Source organism: Gopherus evgoodei, chromosome 1 (genome assembly GCF_007399415.2).
Source record: "Gopherus evgoodei ecotype Sinaloan lineage chromosome 1, rGopEvg1_v1.p, whole genome shotgun sequence".
Classification (NCBI taxonomy): domain Eukaryota; kingdom Metazoa; phylum Chordata; order Testudines; family Testudinidae; genus Gopherus; species Gopherus evgoodei.
Genome location: NC_044322.1, coordinates 11,637,716 through 11,657,172, shown reverse-complemented (window position 1 = coordinate 11,657,172; position 19,457 = coordinate 11,637,716). Strand labels below are relative to the sequence as shown.

Below are 19,457 nucleotides of genomic sequence, written 5' to 3'. Positions count from 1 at the left end.
AGGGCCCACTGTTGACTCATATCCAGCTTCTCGTCCACTGTAACCTCTAAGTCCTTTTCTGCAGAACGGCTGCCTAGCCATTCGGTCCCTAGTCTGCAGCAGTGCATGGGATTCTTCCATCCTACGTGCAGGATTCTGCACTTGTCCTTGTTGAACCTCATCAGGTTTCTTTTGGCCCAGTCCTCTAATTTGTCTAGGTCCCTCTATATCCTATCCCTACCGTTCAGCGTATCTACCGCTCCTCCAAGTTTAGTATCATCTGCAAACTTGCTAAGAGTGCAGTCCACGCCATCCTCCAGATCCTTAACGAAGATATTGAACAAAACCGGCCCCAGGACCGACGCTTGGGGCACTCCACATGAAACAGGCTGCCAACTAGACATGGAGCCATTAATCACTACCTGTTGAGCCCGACGATCTAGCCAGCTTTCTATCCACCTTACAGTCTAATCATCCAGCTCATACTTGCTCGCAAGAATACTGTGGGAGACCGCATCAAAAGCTTTGCTAAGGTCAAGGAATAACACATCCACTGTTTTCCCCTCATCCACAGACCCAGTTATCTCCTCATAGAAGGCAATTAGGTTAGTCAAGCATGACTTGCCCTTGGTGAATCCATGCTGACTGTTCCTGATCAATTTCCTCTCCTCTAAGTGCTTCAGAATTGATTCCTTGAGGACCTGCTCCATGATTTTTCCAGGGACTGAGGTGAGGCTGACTGGCCTATAGTTCCCCAGATCCTCCTTCTTCCCTTTTTTAAAGATGGGCACTACATTAGCCTTTTTCCAGTCATCCGGGACGTCCCCCGATCGCCATGAGTTTGATAATGGCCAATGGCTCTGCAATCACATCTGCCAATTTCTTTAGCACCCTTGGATGCAGTGCATCCAGCCCCATGGACTTGTGCTCGTCCAGTTTTTCTAAACAGTCCCGAACCACTTCTTTCTTCACAGAGAGCTGGTCACCTTCTCCCCATACTGTGCTGCCCAGTGCAGCAGTCTGGAAGCTGACCTTGTTTGTGAAGACAGAGGCAAAAAAAATCATTGAGTACATTAGTTTTTTCCACATCCTCTGTCACTAGGTTGCTCCCTCATTCAGTAAGGGGCCCACACTTTCCTTGACTTTCTTCTTGTTGCTAACATACCTGAAGAAACCTTCTTGCTACTCTTAACATCTCTTGCCAGTTGCAACTCCAAGTGTCATTTGGCCTTCCTGATTTCACTCCTGCATGCGTGAGCAATATTTTTATACTCATCCCTGGTCCTTTGTCCAATCTTCCACTTCTTGTAAGCTTCTTTTTTGCGTTTAAGATCAGAAGGATTTTATTGTTAAGCCAAGCTGGTCGCCCGCCATATTTACTATTCTTCCTACAAATCGGGATGTTTTTTTCCTGCAACCTCAATAAGGATTCTTTAAAATACAGCGAGCTCTCCTGGACTCCTTTGCCTCTCATGTTATTTTCCCAGGGGATCCTGTCCATCAGCTCTCTGAGGGAGTCAAAGTCTGCTTTTCTGAAGTCCAGGATCTGTATTCTGCTGCTCTCCTTTCTTCCTTGTGTCAGGATCCTGAACTCGACCATCTCATGGTTACTGCCTCTCAGGTTCCCATCCACTTTTGCTTCCCCTACTAATTCTTCCCGGTTTGTGAGTGGCAGGTCAAGAAGAGCTCTGCCCCTAGTTGGTTCCTCCAGCACTTGCACCAGAAAATTGTCCCCTACACTTTCCATCAAGGGAGGGCTGGACTGGGTAATAAATTAATGCTGGTCAGGCTTTTGACCAGGACAGGATGGTGCAGCTTTGGGTCTTAGGCTGGGGAGCTGGGGATATTTTGACTGGAGTCTCTCTATTGTTGGTTCATGCAGTGGCTGGCAGAGCATTCATGAACACAGCTGGATGTGACCCCTACCTATGAATGTTTGCAAGCATGGAGGACTTTGTAGCTTGTCACATCATCACAACGTGAGAAGGCTCAGCAATACTCCAGTTCCAGGTTGCACCCCAGGGTGGCCTGTCACAGGATAACCCTGGATGTTTACAGCCTGGGGCATGCTCCAAGGCACAAGGCCAAGGGTGAGGTTCCAAAGCAACCAGGGCAGAGAGGTGTCCAGCTCGCACTGGAGTTTGTGGGAGTGGAGAATGGGCATTTACTGCCCACAGGGAATCAGGAGCCCCACTATGGTAATCTTTCCACTGGCTTTGCCTGTAGTTGAGTTGGGCACTATATCACTGTTTACACCAGCACCCTGGTCAAATTTCAGCTTGTGTAATTAAAATTCTGCCTAAGTTTCCTCTGCAATCTCAACTGGATAATATATTCATCACTTCCTGGCCTGAACGATTGGGTAGGGTTGCTGTGGACTTACTGTTGCATGTCAGTAGCAGATGATGCCATTCCTATTTTATAGCCTATGCAGCTGTGTATCTGTTACATTAAGTTCCTGAAATGCCAAATCTTTTAAGACGATGTAAAATGTAAGATAAGGGTCGGTAACCTGTGACACGCGGCCCATCAGGGTAATCCACTGGCGGGCTGCGAGACATTTTGTTTATGTTGACTGTCCACAGGCATACCCCCCCGCAGCTCCCAGTGGCCGCGGTTCACCATTCCTGGCCAATGGGAGCTACGGGAAGCATGCTGAGGGTTGCCAGCCCCTGATGTAAGACCTTCTATTTCATTATTAGCGCACGGCTGAAAACACACTGTACTGTTTTTACCTGTTGAAGAAATGATAGTAAAAAGCTCCTTCAAGGATGGCAGAATGGAGGAAGTCTGAGCTCTCCAGATCTTCTGCAATAGTCCGCTCACTTTGTTCACATGGTCCAGAAACTCCATGATGTCATCTTCTCCTTCTGAGATGCACTGGAACTGCCCAATGCACCGTATCAGCTGCTGGCAAAACAAAATCTGGTGTTTGCCTGTGGGAACACATTGAGGATGCTGGGATAAGAGCTTACTGATCTTAGCGCACTGCTTGGGCCCAGGCCGCTCGCAGACTTTGCGGAGCACTTCAATCCTCAGCAGGCTGAAAATGTCACTAGCATACGGGCTCTCCAAGACAAACTGAAGACCCAGGTGGATATAATCTAATACATAAGGGCTCCTTTTCCCCGCAGGCCCGTAGCCTTCCTGGAGGAGACTCAGGAGGAATCGGACGTTGAAGAACTCCTCGAACTCCTCCGGGTGGTAGTGGCCGTAAACTTCCAAAACTTCTTTGCCGATCTCTCTCTTAAACTTGGTGTCGCCCACGAGATAGAGCTTGGTGGAGAGTTCTAGCATGGACCAGCACTGCTCGCTGTCCATGGGCTGCTTTATTGCCTCGATGACGCGTCTCACTAGCCCTTGTTTCACGTTGTTGGGGTAGGAAGACATCATCACAGCTTCTAGTATCTTGTCCATTTCCGCTTTCAGACTCTGAAACAGTGTGAAACAGCAGCACGTTAGTCCAGTTTTACCTTACCACCCAAAGTTACTGAACACCCCTGGCTCCCGCTGGCTTCAGCAGGGACGGGGTTGGGTGCTCAGCACTTCTGAAAAGCCAGCCACTTTTATTCAGGCACCTAATTCTCGATTTCAGAGCAGCGTTGTCAGATTGTAAAATTTTAGCCTGTGTGCCTTCCCCAGCTCCCACTCCTCACCCTCTTATGTTACATAATATTACATTGAGAGAGTCCTATTAGAGGAGGAAACACTTTGATTGGTCCCTCTCCTAATATGCAGGGTGACAATCAAGCAATAAAGACACAACTCAGAGCTGATTCTGAGATATGGGGATGATCCTCAGATTAGACAGGGCCAAATTGTATCACTAGAGCAGGGCCATAAAGCTGCCTTAATCAGTTCCCTGGGGATTCCTCTGGCAGAGTGTAAAACTGGCTCTCCCCTAAACCCTCCCCTGCTCCTGGTGTAAGGGGGTGTGGTTTGGAGGAAGGGGCGTGGCTGGAGCACCACTGCACTTCAGCAATCCCTGGGTGCTGTAACAGCCTCTTTGGGCTGTGGACAGTCAGCTGCAACTAAGAGCAGCCTTGAGGTGTTTCTTACCAGGAGCCAAGTTGGCCCCAAGATCAGGCAGCTGCAAAAGTGACCCGTGTCCTGCAGCAACCACAGCTCGGCCAGATCCAAAAACTGGAGAACTCGGCAAAGCTACCCTGCTGTAATCTGCATGACTATCGACATCTACTTCCTGGACAACACTGATGATCTCGTCATTTCTACCCCCTAGAGGTGCCCGGCTCTGGTCACTGTGCTGAAGTGTCTTTACTGTGGCTAAAGATACCTGTCGGTTTTTTTGTGTGTGTCAGATGATTAAATTGCCAGATATGTATTTTAAAGAGCAGCCTGGGATGACACAGGTGAAAACACTCCCAAATTTGGAGACACTGTTATACTCCTTTTTGAGTTCACACAGTCTCCCAGACCCCGCAATTGGAGGCCATTTTCTATTCATGCCTGCAGACCTACCGTTCCAGATCATCATCGCAACCAACTCCCCTGCACAGCTTGCAGTGACTCACTCCCCATCTCCAGCTGTCAGCCTGGGAAAATCTCAGCACAAGACTGAGCGAGGGCCTGTTAGCTTTAGATCTGTCGGACGTGATTCTGCACCTGGGCTCGGACTCTACGATTTCATTTCCTTCCATTTGTTTTGTTACGAGTAATACCATAACAAATCCATGGCTACTTGTTGTCTCTGTGACAGGCCTATGGTCACTCGGAATGTCACAGCAGGGAAAGAACTCAGATCTCCCTCCTCCGGAAGTATGGGCCTCCACCACCTGAACTAAGAAGAATCTTCTTTAGCTCTTTGCAGTACAGGGTCCATGAGACACTGACTCATAGACTCATAGACTCTAGGACTGGAAGGGACCTCGAGAGGTCATCGAGTCCAGTCCCCTGCCCTCATGGCAGGACCAAATACTGTCTAGACCATCCCTAATAGACATTTATCTAACCTACTCTTAAATATCTCCAGCGATGGAGATTCCACAACTTCCCTAGGCAATCTATTCCAGTGTTTAACTACCCTGACAGTTAGGAACTTTTTCCTAACGTCCAACCTAAATCTCCCTTGCTGCAGTTTAAGTCCATTGCTTCTTGTTCTACCATTGGAGGCCAAGGTGAACAAGTTTTCTCCCTCCTCCTGATGACACCCTTTTAGATACCTGAAAACTGCTATCAGGTCCCCTCTCAGTCTTCTCTTTTCCAAACTAAACAAACCCAATTCCTTCATCCTTCCTTCATAGGTCATGTTCTCAAGACCTTTAATCATTCTTGTTGCTCTTCTCTGGACCCTCTCCAATTTCTCCACATCTTTCTTGAAATGCGGTGCCCAGAACTGGACACAATACTCCAGTTGAGGCCTAACCAGCGCAGAGTAAAGCGGAAGAATGACTTCTCGTGTCTTGTTTACAACACACCTGTTAATGCATCCCAGAATCATGTTTGCTTTTTTTGCAACAGTATCACACTGTTCACTCATATTAAGCTTGTGGTCCACTATGACCCCTAGATCTCTTTCTGCCATACTCCTGGAACAAACAGTTCCAATGGTAGCCAGTCCTGGGGATCTGGTAGAGGCTGATGCACTGGGATGACTAGAGTTGTCAACTTTCTAATTGCACAAAACTGAACACCCTTGCCCTGCCTCTGCCCCTTCTCTGAAGCCCCGCCCCTTTTCCAAGGCCTCACCCCCTGCTCACTCCATCCCTCCTCCCTCTGTCACTCACTCTCCCTCACCCTCACTCACTTGCTCATTTTTACCTGGCTGGGGCAGGCGGTTGGGGTGCAGGGGGTGTGAGGGCTCCAGCTGGGGGTGTGGGCTCTGGGGTAGGGCTAGAAATGAGGGGTTCAGGGTGCGAGAGGGGGATCCAGGCTGGGGCAGGGGTACAGGAGGGGGTGCAGGCTCTGGGAGGGAGTTTGGGTGCGGGAGGGGGTTTAGGGCTGGGGTAGCGGTGCAGGGAGATGTGGGGTGCAGGCTCTGGGAGGGAGATTAGGTGCAATAGGGGGCTCAGGGCTGGGGCATCAGATTGGGAGGGGGCAGGCTCCGGAAGGCAGTTTGGGTGTGGGAGGAGGCTCAGGGCTGGGACAGGGGTTCGGGGGGGTGCAGGCTGTGGGAGTTTGGGTGCAGGAGGGGGCTCCATGCTGGGGCACAGGATTGGCACGCAGGAGGAGATGAGGGGTGTGGGCTCAGGGTGGTGCTTATCTCAGGGGGCTCCCTGGAAGCGGCAACGTGTCTCTCGGCTCCTAGGCATAGGGGTGGCCAGGCAGCTCTGCGAGGTGTGCACTGCTTCCGTGCACAGGCACCATCCCCTAGCTCCCATTGGCTGTCGTTCCCAGTCAATGGGAACTGTGGAGCCAGTGCACGGGGCAGGGGCAGCACAGAGCCCTCTTGGCCGCCCCTGTGCCTAGGAGCTGCAGGGACATGTCGCTGCTTCTGGGAGCTGCCCAGATCCAGGTAGGGAGCCTGCCAGCCCGCCAAATGGACTTTTAATGGCCTGATCAGCTGTGCTGACCAGAGCTGCCAGGGTCCTTTTTCATCGATAACCGGACACCTGGCAACCCTAGGTATGACCCTCAGAAGAAACAGCAGGACTATGGGGGGCTCTGGAGATATATTAATAGCCAGCTGCACCTCATAAAAGGGCATCGGTCTGGTGTGGAAAGTCCTGAATTGGGGCTGCAGGAGAATGTGCTCCCAGGGGAACCAGTACTCTATACCTGAGTAGGGGAAAGCCCAGAAAGGGGCTGGGAGCAGGGTGCAGAGGGTGGATTGAACTTAAAGATGCCCTGGAAGGGCTTTTTGGACGTTTGTTATTCTGGAAAGGGTTAAGTTTGACCAGAGGACTAAGCCATGGGACCCTCTCCAACCTGTGTGGGGTGAGGTGAGGGAAAACAGACAGGGAGTGCCTGCAGCACCACGGTTGGCCAGCAGGGTGTGCTACAGGGCAGGTGTGCCCTATGACAGGGGGCTATATATGTACTGTATATACCAAGGGTAGGCAACCTATGGCACAGGTGCCAAAGGCGGCACGTGAGCTGATTTTCAGTGGCACTCACACTGCCCGGGTCCTGGCCACCGGTCCGGTGTGCTCTGCTGCATTTTAATTTAATTTTAAATTAAGCTTCTTAAACATTTTTAAAACCTTATTTACTTTACATACAACAATAGTTTAGTTATATATTATAGACTTATAGAAAGAGACCTTCTAAAAATGTTAACATGTATTACCGGCACGCAAAACCTTAAATCAGAGTGAATAAATGAAGACTCAGCACACCACTTCTGAAAAGTTGCAGACCCCTGGTATATAGATACATGGCTGCAGCCTGGTGCAGTCTCCTGGGCTGTCAGGGCAGCACCTGCCATGAACGAACCTATTTAGAACTCCCCCCTCCCCCCTGAACAAGGTGTCTGAGGTTTTTGAGTTCAGCTCTGTTTAGGTTTAGGTCCTTCGGCTTCCTCTCTCTCTACCTTCAATGTTTAGAGCCCTCTCTAGCCCTCGCTGGATTTATTCCCGCTGAGGTACAGCAGCCTTTGACAGGATTCTGTCCAGCTCATGTGGGTTCTCTGTTTTCCATAGTGCTGCCAGCCAGCCCAGCCTTTACTGGAAGAGAATAATGCAAATCCTGGCTGCTCATACGGGAAACACTGTGGTTTTGTATTATACAGTCAAAGTGATAGGGGAGACAGAGCGAGAGATGGAGACTGCAGAGTCAGGTGGAGTTTGCCATTTGTCACTGCCTGAACTCACCATATATGGGATTAGAAGGGAGACCTGCTGAAAGAACAAGGATTTTACTGGAACAGTTTAGAACATTGAAGTCAGATTTGTAGCCAGTGGATGAAATTTGTAGTGGATGAAAACACTGAGCAGGAAAACCCATGAAAAATATTATTTAATCAAACAGATAGAAATAATTGTGTCTTTTAAGACAAATCTGTTACAGTGCCTTCCTGCTACCTGTACAAACACAGTAAGAGCCAGTCGCCAACCTGCAGAGATAAGTCTAGACAGATAAGAAAGACACTGGGTGGGAGAAAAATGGAATTATCCTCATTTCACAAATGAGGAACTGAGGCGCAGGGTAGATAAACTGACTTGCCCAAGGTCACAAAGCAAATCTGTAGCAGAGCTAGGAACAGAATCTAGATTGTTTGCAGCCCAGCCCACCCCTAACTGGAAGATCACCCTCCTTTCAACTTTTACCCAGCACTGCAGATCTACATGACTAGATTACAAAGCCGAGTTAAACTGTTTTCTACTGGTCAAAGCACAGGTCTGGTTGTGAGGCGCGGAGGAGTCTGTTCCTGGTGCAGCCACAGCCTTCCTGTGTGACCCTGAGAAAGACACCTAACCTCTCTGTGCCTCAATTTCCCCATTTGTAAAATGGGGATAATACCTACCTACCTCACAGGACTATTGCAAGACTTAATTCATTAATGTTTGCAAAGCATTTAAGCTCCTAAAATGAATCATGCTATAACAGTGCAAAACGTTAGTGGGAATGGCATAGAAATATACCAGAGAACAAAGGTTCTCAAGAGAGGGGTCACGGCGAATTTTCTCACAGAGTACAGTGAGTCTTTGAGTGAGTGGTGGTGTAACCTGGCACAGATATTTGCAGTCTCCTTCTCACTATTGGTCGGGGGGAGGGAAAGAGAGGGGTCCTTCAAGTTAAAAAAAATCCTAAAGTGGGGTGGGATTCAAAAAAGGTTGAGCGCCTCTGCCATAGATGACTAGAAGACAGCACTGCAATGGCAGGGTTAGATGATGTAATAGGTTTTTTCCATCTCTAACTTTTATATATTGTACAGAAAAGGTGTCAGACTGTTTGACCCAAGTGATCTTTTCTGGCCATATTATAGAATCAGATTAGAACTATGGCTTTTTTCTGAGCTACCCTACTTTTTTTGTAGATTTTTTCCAGTCAGACTATTATGATCCCCTAGTCTGACCTGCTGAATAACACAGTCCAGAGAATTCCACTCAGTAATTCCTGCATCAGCCTATATCTTGTGGTTGAGATAGAGAACGTTTTCTCCTAAGAATAGAGCGACTGTTTACTAGTGGAAAAATTCCAAGCCAAATCTCTCTCACACACACAAAACCCTGTCTCCAGAATTCTTAACCAGCAAACTAATAACTAAACCATTCCACTTATCCAAATTATTACCTACCCCCATGACTGCACACACACCAGGAAACATCTCCATGCTCATTCTGTTCCCTTCTGCAGGAAGTTGGCTGTGTTTTGCTCTGTGAAATCATACAAGGCGGTCCCAGTACGTACATGACTGCATCATTCCCAAATGTGCTTGGCCCTACAATGTGGCCACTGAGCTGTGATCCTGGCCTTTCTGTTTTGTGCTAGTTGCTTTTTACTGTCCTCCGCAAATACACTGGATTTTTTCCCCTAATGCACCAGGCCTGCTCTGCCACTAAGTCCACACTGTAAACAAGAGACAGCTGTTGCTCCTAGTTTAAATGCCTTCAGTGACTGAATCACATCCATGGAGCAAGCCCGCATTCAGTTTGTAGGACAGGGTAGCAGTAGAAAATAAGAAACCCACAAGTGGTGGTGTTTCAGCAGAAAGTATTATTACAATGAGAGGAAGAGATGTAGAGATGAAGGACTGGCTCCAATGACAGAACTGCCCATCTCGTGGTAAGAGAGACTAAAAGCAGGGAGGAATGAGCATCCTGCTGCTCAACAGCCTATTTTAATTACACCATTCTTCAGGCGTGTGCTCAAGGGCAAACTGAGTTTACACATGTCTCAGCTGGGGAACATGGAGTTTAGTTAAGGTTAGTTTACTCACTTTTGTTTATCATTATCACCACTGGAGCATTTACTGTATATTTGTATGGAGCTCTGCACAATGGGGCCCAAAATGGGTTGGAACCTCTATTGCAATATAAATTCTTATGTAAGCAGAGTCAGGATAAGCTCTACACTGACATCTGGTGGAAAGAATTTCAGAGAGTGTATTTGCATAGGTACGCCCACCCTATCCCAGACTCCCAAGCTGTGGGATTGCTTGGTGACAAATTGCACACCCTCAGTTGAGTGGTACTGGCTAGACATGGGACATGGGTTCCAAAACCCAGAGAATTGAGAGAGGTTGGGGACGGGTATTTGTGCCTGGTGGTGTAGTTGCCTTGTGGAGCCAGAAGCACCAGTTGCACCCCCTCCTCTCTCCACTGTGGAATGTCAGAATTGATTTTTTTATTCCCTTAAGAATTTAAATACAGGTTACTGAGCTGAAATCACTTTGGGCTAATGGTGCACTTGCACTGGGGCTCCCCACTAAGAGCTGAGATCACTAAAAAGCTGAAATAAGTGAGCTGAGAGCACTGAGTACTGTGCTAACTAGTGGGGGAGCCTGAAGATATGCTGTGGAACAGAGCGGCTGGCGGAGTGGAGCAGTTGTGGGGATGGCTGGAGCAGATCACGGGACAGCTGGTGGCAGCAGAGCGACTGACAGAGTGGAGTAGCTGTGGGATGGGTGGAGCAGCCCACAGAGCGAGCGGAGCCGAGCAGTCTGCAGAGAGAACTGGAGCAGCTCATGGAGCAGAGCAGCTGGTGGAGCGGAGCAGTTTCTGAGGATGGCTGGTAAAGCGGAGCAGTTTGTGGAGAAGGCGGAAGCAGAACCCACGGAGAGGCAGGGCAGTTGGCCCTGGACCACGTAAGGTGCCCCTCTCTATCCAGGCTGGGGGGGAGGGACCTCTACAGATAAACTCTTGAACTCTGGGGTGGCATTGACCAGAGACTTTTGGGTTGTTGGACTTTGGGGTGATGGGACTTAAAACCCTAAGGGGAAAAAGGACAGTGCCAAAGGTACTTGGAGGTGGGGTTTTGTTTATGGTTTGTGTTATAACCCTGTTTGTGGTGTTTTTCCAATGGGATGCTGCATTAATTCCTTCCTTTATTAAAAAGATTTTGCTACACTCAGACTCCGTGCTTGCGAGAGGGGAAGTATTGCCTCCTAGAGGCGCCCAGGGGGGTGTGGTATGTGAGTGTCCCAGGTCACTGGGTGGGGGCTCGAGCCAGTTATGCATTGTGTTACTGAAACGGAACCCCTGGATACTGAACCCGGCCCTTGTTGCTGCCAACTCAGAGGGGCAGAAGGTTTACACTTATAAGCAATGAAGACAGCAACACTTGTCGTTAAGGTTGTCCAACACTTTCCATTCTAAGGCCCTGTTTTCAGTTGCTTATAAAACTTTGCCAAACTTTAACTATCTTGCCTGAAATTTTCCATGCCAGAAGCCTGCCTCACACTGAACAGTTCTGGAAAATTTCAGCTAAAACAGTTCTGCCATTCCTCAGAACAAGCTTAGTGGGAAATACTGTAAGGAGCTTCCCTCCCCGCCCATCCCCACCCCCACCCCAGGTTGCTGGTAGTGTGGTTGGAGAGATTGGCTGGTGGGAACAGGGGATAGGGGGAAGGGAGTAATGGATTGAAACAAAGTGTTCCTGTGGCAGGTAACGCTGCCTTTGGCCAGCTCTAGAGGAAGCTCTGGATGCATTAAAGTTTGTTTGATTTATCACTCACTGGAACCTGTGACAGCGAAAATAGTGGGCTACACCAGAGGCTCACGATTAGGTGCCTTCTGCCTCAATTTGTTGGCAAGGGGAGCTGGGAGATTTACTGGACACAGCTTGGGATCACAAGCTGAATTGCTGGTCAAGGGAAGAGAAGAGAGGATATTTGGCCATGGGGGCTGCTCTGTCAATACTTGCTAGGGTTGCCAACAGTTCCTTATTACAAGGGATGACCCTTTATTTTTTCCTCTCTGTATAACAAATTCAAGAATTGTGAGTGTGAAAAAAAGCAGCAAGAAAGACCCCTGGCAAATGTAGGTGAGTACTGCTTATTATCATTAAGGATAATAGTGGAAGGAGAGGTGGGGCGTGCGGGGGTGCTAAGAAACAGGGCTCAGAGCGAGCCAGGAAAATCCTAAAAATGCCCTTAAATAGTTTATATCTATGTGTGTATTACACCCAAAAACTCCTATGTTAAAAGTACATCCAGAGAGCAATATGAAGCATTCAAAAGTTAGAAAATGCCAAAATTAAGGCTGCTTGTGCTAGTTTAATTTGCCCCCCCTCAGGCATCTACTTTATGATAGTCATTAATTACATGATCAGGCATTATTTGTCCCACAGGACCCCTGCTTCATTCAGTGCACAGAATGGACTTGCTCTGGGGAAAAATCAGGGTTATGTAGTGAAGGAGGCTGTTGTCTGCAAGGCCTCTGCCTCATTTGTTGCAGAATTTGGAAGGTGTGCAATGCAGTGAATGAGGGATAGGGCCTGCAGGAACAGAAAGGGATGCTCTCATAATTAAGGCAGTCGAATGTTGCCCTGAAGAACTGAATTATCTCCCTGCCTCTGCCACTAAGCACCTGTGCAATTTTGGGCAAGTCACTTACACCAAACTTTTCCCAGGTGGTCACTAATAGTCTGTTTCTCATTTTCTGGGTGCCCAGTCTGAGATCCTGGGTCTGATCTGTAGAAGTGCTGAACCCTCACATCTGCAATTGAAGTCAGTGGGAGCCATGCTTTGCACTCATAAAGGGCTGTATAATGCAATGTACTCAATGCCCCATGTGTACAGTGGGAATAACACTATACCAGGGGTTCTCAAACTGGGGGTCAGGACCCTCAGGGGTCACGAGGTTATTACATGGGGTGGGGGTCACAAGCTGTCAGCCTCCACCCCAAACCCCACTTTGCCTCCAGCATTTATAATGGTGTTAAATATATAAACAAGTATTTTTAATTTATAAGTGGGGGTTGCACTCAGAGGCCTGCAATGTGAAAGGGGTCACCAGTACAAAAGTTTGAGAACTACTGCACTACACTCTGACCTCACTGGGGTTTTGTGAAGATAAATTTGTTAATGTGTATGAAGCACTCAGATGTGACACTGATCAGTGCCACAGACAAGCCCCTGAGAACATTAATAATACAGAGTTTGGATGGTGTACAGCAAACAATGCTGGGGGCTACAAATTGGAGAGTAAAATAAATAATAAACAGCTACCCCATTCAGTGAGGACCATCCTTCTTGCGCAGTGAAAGAGGCCAGGTGATCATGTAATTAAAGCCTGTATCATAATGCATATGCTCAAGAGGTTGAAATAATATTGCACAGGCAATGCTTGACTTTGCAACCTCAACATTCTTTTAATGTAGATTTTTGATGTGATAAATGATAACGGTGGTTTTGATGGCCTGGAGTCCTGGGTTTCAGGCCCAGCTCTGCCACCGATTTACTGTATGAACTTAGGCAAGTCATTTTGGGAAAAACTAGTTACTGATTTTGACTGTCTCAATTTTAGGATGTCCTGCTTCTGATACTTAGGGCCTGATTTTCAGAGGGGCCTCTGAAATGCAGGCTCAAGGGATCTCAAGCTGAGTACTCAAAAAACAAGGTACCCAAAGTCAGTGGCTAGACTTGAAAATGTGGCTCTTGAATTCTCTGTACTCACATTCCTGCTCAGTAATCTGGGAGTGGTAACAGAAGTACTGTGAGGATTAGTTTACTCATGCCCGCAGAGTGTGGAGTTCCTGGGGTGGAAGGAAGATGCTACAGAGGTACAAAGTATTAACGATGATTAGAATAGGGGCCACAGGTTCCCTTCCACTAAGTGGAGCCAACATCAGGGAGAAAGAGCATGATGCAAGCTCTGCAACAAAAGTCACATAAAAGAGGAACTGCCGGTCTGCTCCCCAGGCGAGCGGCAATGTTCAAAGAGCAGCACAGGAGTGATGCGCATAGAGAACGTTCCATGGAGCAATGTGTTTTTCTGTCAAGAGAACAAGATTTAATTTTTTTTTCTGGCTTACTGTCCAATTATCCATAACCATCAGAGGAGAATAGAGCCAACTTCGTAGAAAGACAAGTAAGAGCAATAAGTTGGAAGCAAGGTGTATCTATTGGGTTTCCAGGAAGTGGGCGGGCGCCCACTGCTAAAGGATCCTCCCCTAGCCTAAGGGGTGGACCCACAGGACCACAGAACCCACTGATTACGGGGGACAACTAATAAAAGAACAGGGACAGGAGTGCGGTCAAAGGGTCATAAGATAAGGTAGGCATGGTCTGCACAACATTTTCTGTGCCTCCTACTCTCCCCAGAACTCACTGTACTAAAGCATAGAATACAGATTTATAGGATGTCTGCCCCACGTGGTTCTAAATTAGAGTGACCAGATGTCCCGATTTTATAGGAACAGTGTCTATATTTGGAGTTTTTTCTTATATAGGCACCTATTACCCCCTACCCCCGTCCCGATTTTTCACACTTGCTGTCTAGTCACCCTATTCTAAGTTATGCCTCTGGCCATGCACACTATTTATGGTGGCATGATCAAAAGCCAAGAACGTCCATGAGTGCAGCCACGCAGCACGCAAGAATCAAAGAACCTCCCTTAGGCACCTTTGAACATTCCAGACCTTGTATCTCTCCAGGCAACACACTCCTGAAATATTGTTCAACTACGTATCTCCAGATCCAGATGACCGCAAGCCAAATTCTGCATCTTGTATGCAGCCCTGACTCAGGCACTCCAGGGAGGTGCCGAACAGTGAACTGTCTCGAACATCAGTAGGAGTTGAGGGTGCTCAGCACCATACAGCTTGGAGCCCTATGTTCCCATTTACCACACTGGGGTCTGTTGTACTCCCACATCTGCCCCCCTTTAAAAAAAAAAGATTTGCTAAGGGGCATAGTTTAGGACCTAAGCCTAGGGTTTATAGGAAACCTAATATGAATAGACTTGTTTTCACCAACATTTAAAATATGTACTTTGTTTATCTTACAATGTGTCTCTGCAGTGCCGGACCCATACAAATACCTCTGCACTTTAATAAGTATGCCAGAACTAGAAAGTTAAATTGACTGTAAACAAAATAATGTAACTAACCAGCAAAAGTGGTGAATAGAAAGCTTGGATTCTGTGCCCACCCCCACCACCCCATTCCCCCGCACCAGCCCAGCTTTATTTTTAATAATCAAAGATGATCTTTTGAACATAGGTAAGGGATTCTTTTAGTATATGATTTTTCACAATGGCAGTGTTTCTTTAACTGGGATTAATTTCAATTGAAGTCCCTCCGGCTGTTTTTAAATATATTCATCCCATCCCACAATTTCTAGCAATAGATTTTCAATAAAGTTTCCTTAGACCATTTTGCAGTGTTTCAGTGTCAGCTCTCCTATTTCAAATCTAACAAGGTTATGACTAGGGTTGCCAGATGGCAGGTGTCCACTCCCCCAGCTGGAGCCCTCATACCCTCCTGCACACCAATCCCCTGCCTGGCGACTCTGGTCAGCACCACTGACTGGGCTGTTAAAAGTCCTGTTGGCAGCGCAGCAGGGCGGGCACGCTCCCTGTGGCTCCCAGAAGCAGTGACATGTCCCTCCAGCTCCTAGGTGAAGGGGTGGCCATAGGGGCATCGTGCATTGCCCCCGTGCCGAGCAACAGCTCCACAGTTCCCATTGGCTGAGAACTGTGACCAATGGGAGCTGTGGGGGCAGCACCTGCGGGAATGGGCAGTGCGCAGAGCCTCCTGGCCGCCCCTCTGCCTAAGAGCCAGACAGACATGTCACTTCCTGGGACCCACTTCAGGTCCACGCTGCCCAGAGCCTGCACCCTGAACCCTCTCCCATGTTCCAACCCCTTGCCCCAGCTTGGAACCCCTTCCCACAGCTGAACTCCCTCCCGAAGCCCACACCTTGCACCCTCTCCCATGCCGCAACCCCCTGCCCCATCACTGAGCCCCCTCCTGAACCCCAAACCCCTCATCCCCATCCCAAAGTCCACACCCCCAGCTGCAGTCCTCCCACCCTCCCACACACCAACCCCCTGCCCCAGCCCCAAGCCCCTTCCCACACCCTAAACTCCCCATTTCTGGCCCCAGCCCAGAGCCTGCACCCCTAACCCAGAGCCTGTACCCCCTCCCACAGCCCAACCTCCTGCCTCAGCCTGGAGCCCCCTCCCACACTCTGAACCCCTTGGCCAAGCCCCAAGCCTGGAATCCCCTCCTGCACTCCAAACCTCTCGTCTCCAACCCCATCCCAGAGCCCACACCCCTAGCTGGAGCCCTCACCCCCTCCTGCACACCAACTCCCTGCCCCAGTCCAGTGAAAACGAATGAATGAGCGAGGGCGGAGGACAGCAAGTGACAGAGGGAGGGGGGATGGAGTGAATGGGGTGGGGCTTTTGAGAAGGGGTGGAGCAGGGGGCAGGGCAAGGGTGTTCGTTTTTCTGCAATTAGAAAGTTGGCAACCCTAGTTATGACAAGTAGATCTTAGCTATTCCTCAAGTTTACAAAAAATTGTACTGTAGATAGCACATTTTCTAGGAAGGAATCTAGAATAACTTTAGACTGTGTGATCTGTCTGACAAACTTCACCAGGCGCTCACCAGAATATGGGGTTTTGGATCCATGCGCAGTCCTACGTTAATGTGGGGACCATGTTACAGCGGGGACCACGTTACCATGGATTCCAATGAAAGTAATAAATTTGGGATCCATGTGTGGTTCCGCACTATAAGCAAATTCACGCTATATAGATGTGCATTCTAGTGAGGGTCCACTGTATACCAAAGAGACAAAAAAAATCAAACACTAAAACCCCACATAGCCTGATGATCAAAGTGTTTTCCTGCTTACATATGTCACATATAAAAAAATGTCCTGCTGTTACAGACATCGGGGATGTTAGAGAAGTAGATCAGAAGACAAGAATCACCCAACTACCTTGTCTTGTCCTTAACTTCAAACTGTCTCTGCTATGTCAACCTACTGTTATTACTGGTATTCTTGCTGCATACTCAATATAACTGGGCAATTACACCTTAATCCTGCAAGCCGCTGAAATGCTCCTGTGAGGTGCTAAATTCCCTCAACACCCATTGAGGTCAGGAGGAATTGAGAGAGTACAGTACCTCAGTGGAGAACTCAGCACTCTGCAGGACTGAGCCCTCACTGCTCACACTCTGATATTCCAGGAACATCCGAGGAATCAAGTTTGTGCTGATGAATGTTGGCAGGAAGTGTATTTCAAAGTCACATGCAAAGGGAATTTTAAATTTGGATCAGGATGCTTGCATGCTCATCCAATCATGGAAGAGAAAAAGTAGCATGTGATTTATCTCACCGACCACATCTAACCAATCCAGCTTGACTAGTGTGTATCAGATAGTCACAGAGAACTGTTCCTATCAAGTCGCAGAGTTGAAAAAGAAAATTCACAGAATCTGCAATAAATTTGAGGAAATCTGAGGTTGCCTAAAGAGGCTAAATTCATCAGCTAAATACCATCACCATGGTTTATTCCCTCACCAATATGTCCATATCTCCTCCTATTTTACGTTTACCTGTCTTATCTTTTGTATTTTACAGACCCATCTATCATCTTAAGTTAAGAGAGGCTTGGTTATTCCATTAAAATCACAATCATTATGGCACACGCATAAAATAATTCCAGGTCAGCAATCTGCATATGCCCCAAAGCATAATTGATACAATTGCTCTTTATCCTTCTATTCTTTTATTTTTATTTTTACATTCAATAACAGCCTAAGGTGTTAAACCAGGGATCAGCAACTTTTGGCATGCGGGCCAGTTTGTTTACCTGCCACAGCCACAGGTTTGGCCGATCGCAGCTCCCACTGGCTGCGGTTCACCGCTCCAGGCCAATGGGGGTGGCAGGAAGCAACGGCCAGCACATCCCTCGGCCTGCACCACTTCCCGAAGCCCCCATTGGCCTGGGGCGGCAAACTGCGGCCAGTGGGAGCCACAATTGGCCGAACCTGCGAACACAGCAGTTAAACAAACCAGCCTGGCCTGCCAGGATGCTTACCCTGGCAGGCCGCGGGCATCACCATTTATAATGTTATGGATAACAATATTACAAAATTGCAATGAGTCATACAAGATATGCTATGTAAGGTACCAGTGGAAAAGTTATGATTTGCTAAATATGATAAGCTTATTTATATGTATGTATCATCTTTTTATTGTGAGTTATAAATATGTGTGATATATTGATATCTGAAACTTGTGCTGTGAATCTGGGTGACACCCCCAGACAGATTGGCATCAGCACTATCCAGCCTGCTTCATGGCCCATCAATAGGGTCTTACCAAATTCACGGTCCATTTTGGTAAATTTCACCATGATAAGATTTTAAAATCTTAAATTTCATGATGTTTGTAACCACGTGGGTCCCTATCCAAAAGTGTGATGTGGGGGAGGGTTGCAAGGCTACTGTAGAGGGGATGCAGTATTGCCACCCTTCTGTGCTGCTGGTGGTGGTGGCACTGCCTTCAAAGCTGAGCTCTCAACCAGCAGCTACAGAGTTTAGTCTGCAGAAGAGACGAATGATGAGGGGATTTGATAGCTGCTTTCAATTACCTGACAGGAGGTTCCAAAGAGGATGGATCTAGACTGTTCTCAGTGGTACCAGATGACAGAACAAGGAGTAATGGTCTCAAGTTGCAGTGGGGGAGGTTTCGGTAGGATATTAGGAAAAACTTTTTCCCTAAGAGGGTGGTGAAGCACTGGAATGGGTTACCTAGGGAGGTGGTGGAATCTCCTTCCTTAGAGGTTTTTAAGGTCAGGCTTGACGAAGCCCTAGCTTGGATGATTTAGTGGGGAATTGGTCCTGCTTTGAGCAGGGGGTTGGACAAGATGACCTCCTGAGGTCCCTTCCAACCCTGATATTCTATGATTCTATGAATTTGCAAAATACTTCTGTAACAACCACTTTGCAGCAGCTGCTCTGAAAAAACGTTGGAGGAACCAAGCTAACTCTCCCACAAGACGTGCGATGGAACTCAGTAGTGGACTATTTTGAGTGGACTGTATCAAGAACTGGCGTAATCTGATGACAGTTTGTGAACAAAATCATGAAAAAATAGATGGCACTGTCACAGCCAAAGTTCTCAACATTGGGCTTAAGAGAAATGTTGAACACATGCTGAGTATCCTGAAGCCTATTTCTGTAGCCTTGAACAAAATGCAGGGAAATAGCTGTTTTATTGCTGAATCTGTTGAAATTTGGAAGGAACTGTGTGAGATCTTAAAAAGAGAAATATGCAATGACAGGGTTAAATTACAAGCATTAAAAAAACGAATGGGACAAGCACTATCTCCAGCTCATTTTCTTGCAAATATTCTCAGTACTCAGTACCAGGGACAAACCTTAACTGCTGAAGAAGAGGAGTTGGCTATGACATGGACATCCAGCAACCATCCCTCCATAATCCCAACTATAATAAACTTCAGAGGTAAGGGTGAACCTTTCAAGAAATATATGTTTGCTGATGATGTTTTAAAGGAAGTCACACCAATGAACTGATGGAAGTCACTTAAGCACTTGTATTCAGAGACTGTTGAAGTGATAATCTCACTTTTAACAACAATAGCTTCTTCTGTCGG

The 19,457-nt window shown here is 47.6% G+C and overlaps 1 protein-coding gene across 1 annotated transcript in view; it reads right to left on the bottom strand.

The window, feature by feature from the left end:
• USP35 (ubiquitin specific peptidase 35) overlaps nucleotides 1-19,457 on the bottom strand; it is a 57,874-nt gene that overhangs the window by 31,799 nt on the left and 6,618 nt on the right. The window contains exon 2 of the mRNA XM_030558180.1: nucleotides 2,715-3,411. Within this exon, the coding sequence (XP_030414040.1) occupies nucleotides 2,715-3,396 (682 nt within the window). The 5' untranslated portion in view covers nucleotides 3,397-3,411. The remainder of the gene's footprint in view (nucleotides 1-2,714; nucleotides 3,412-19,457) is intronic.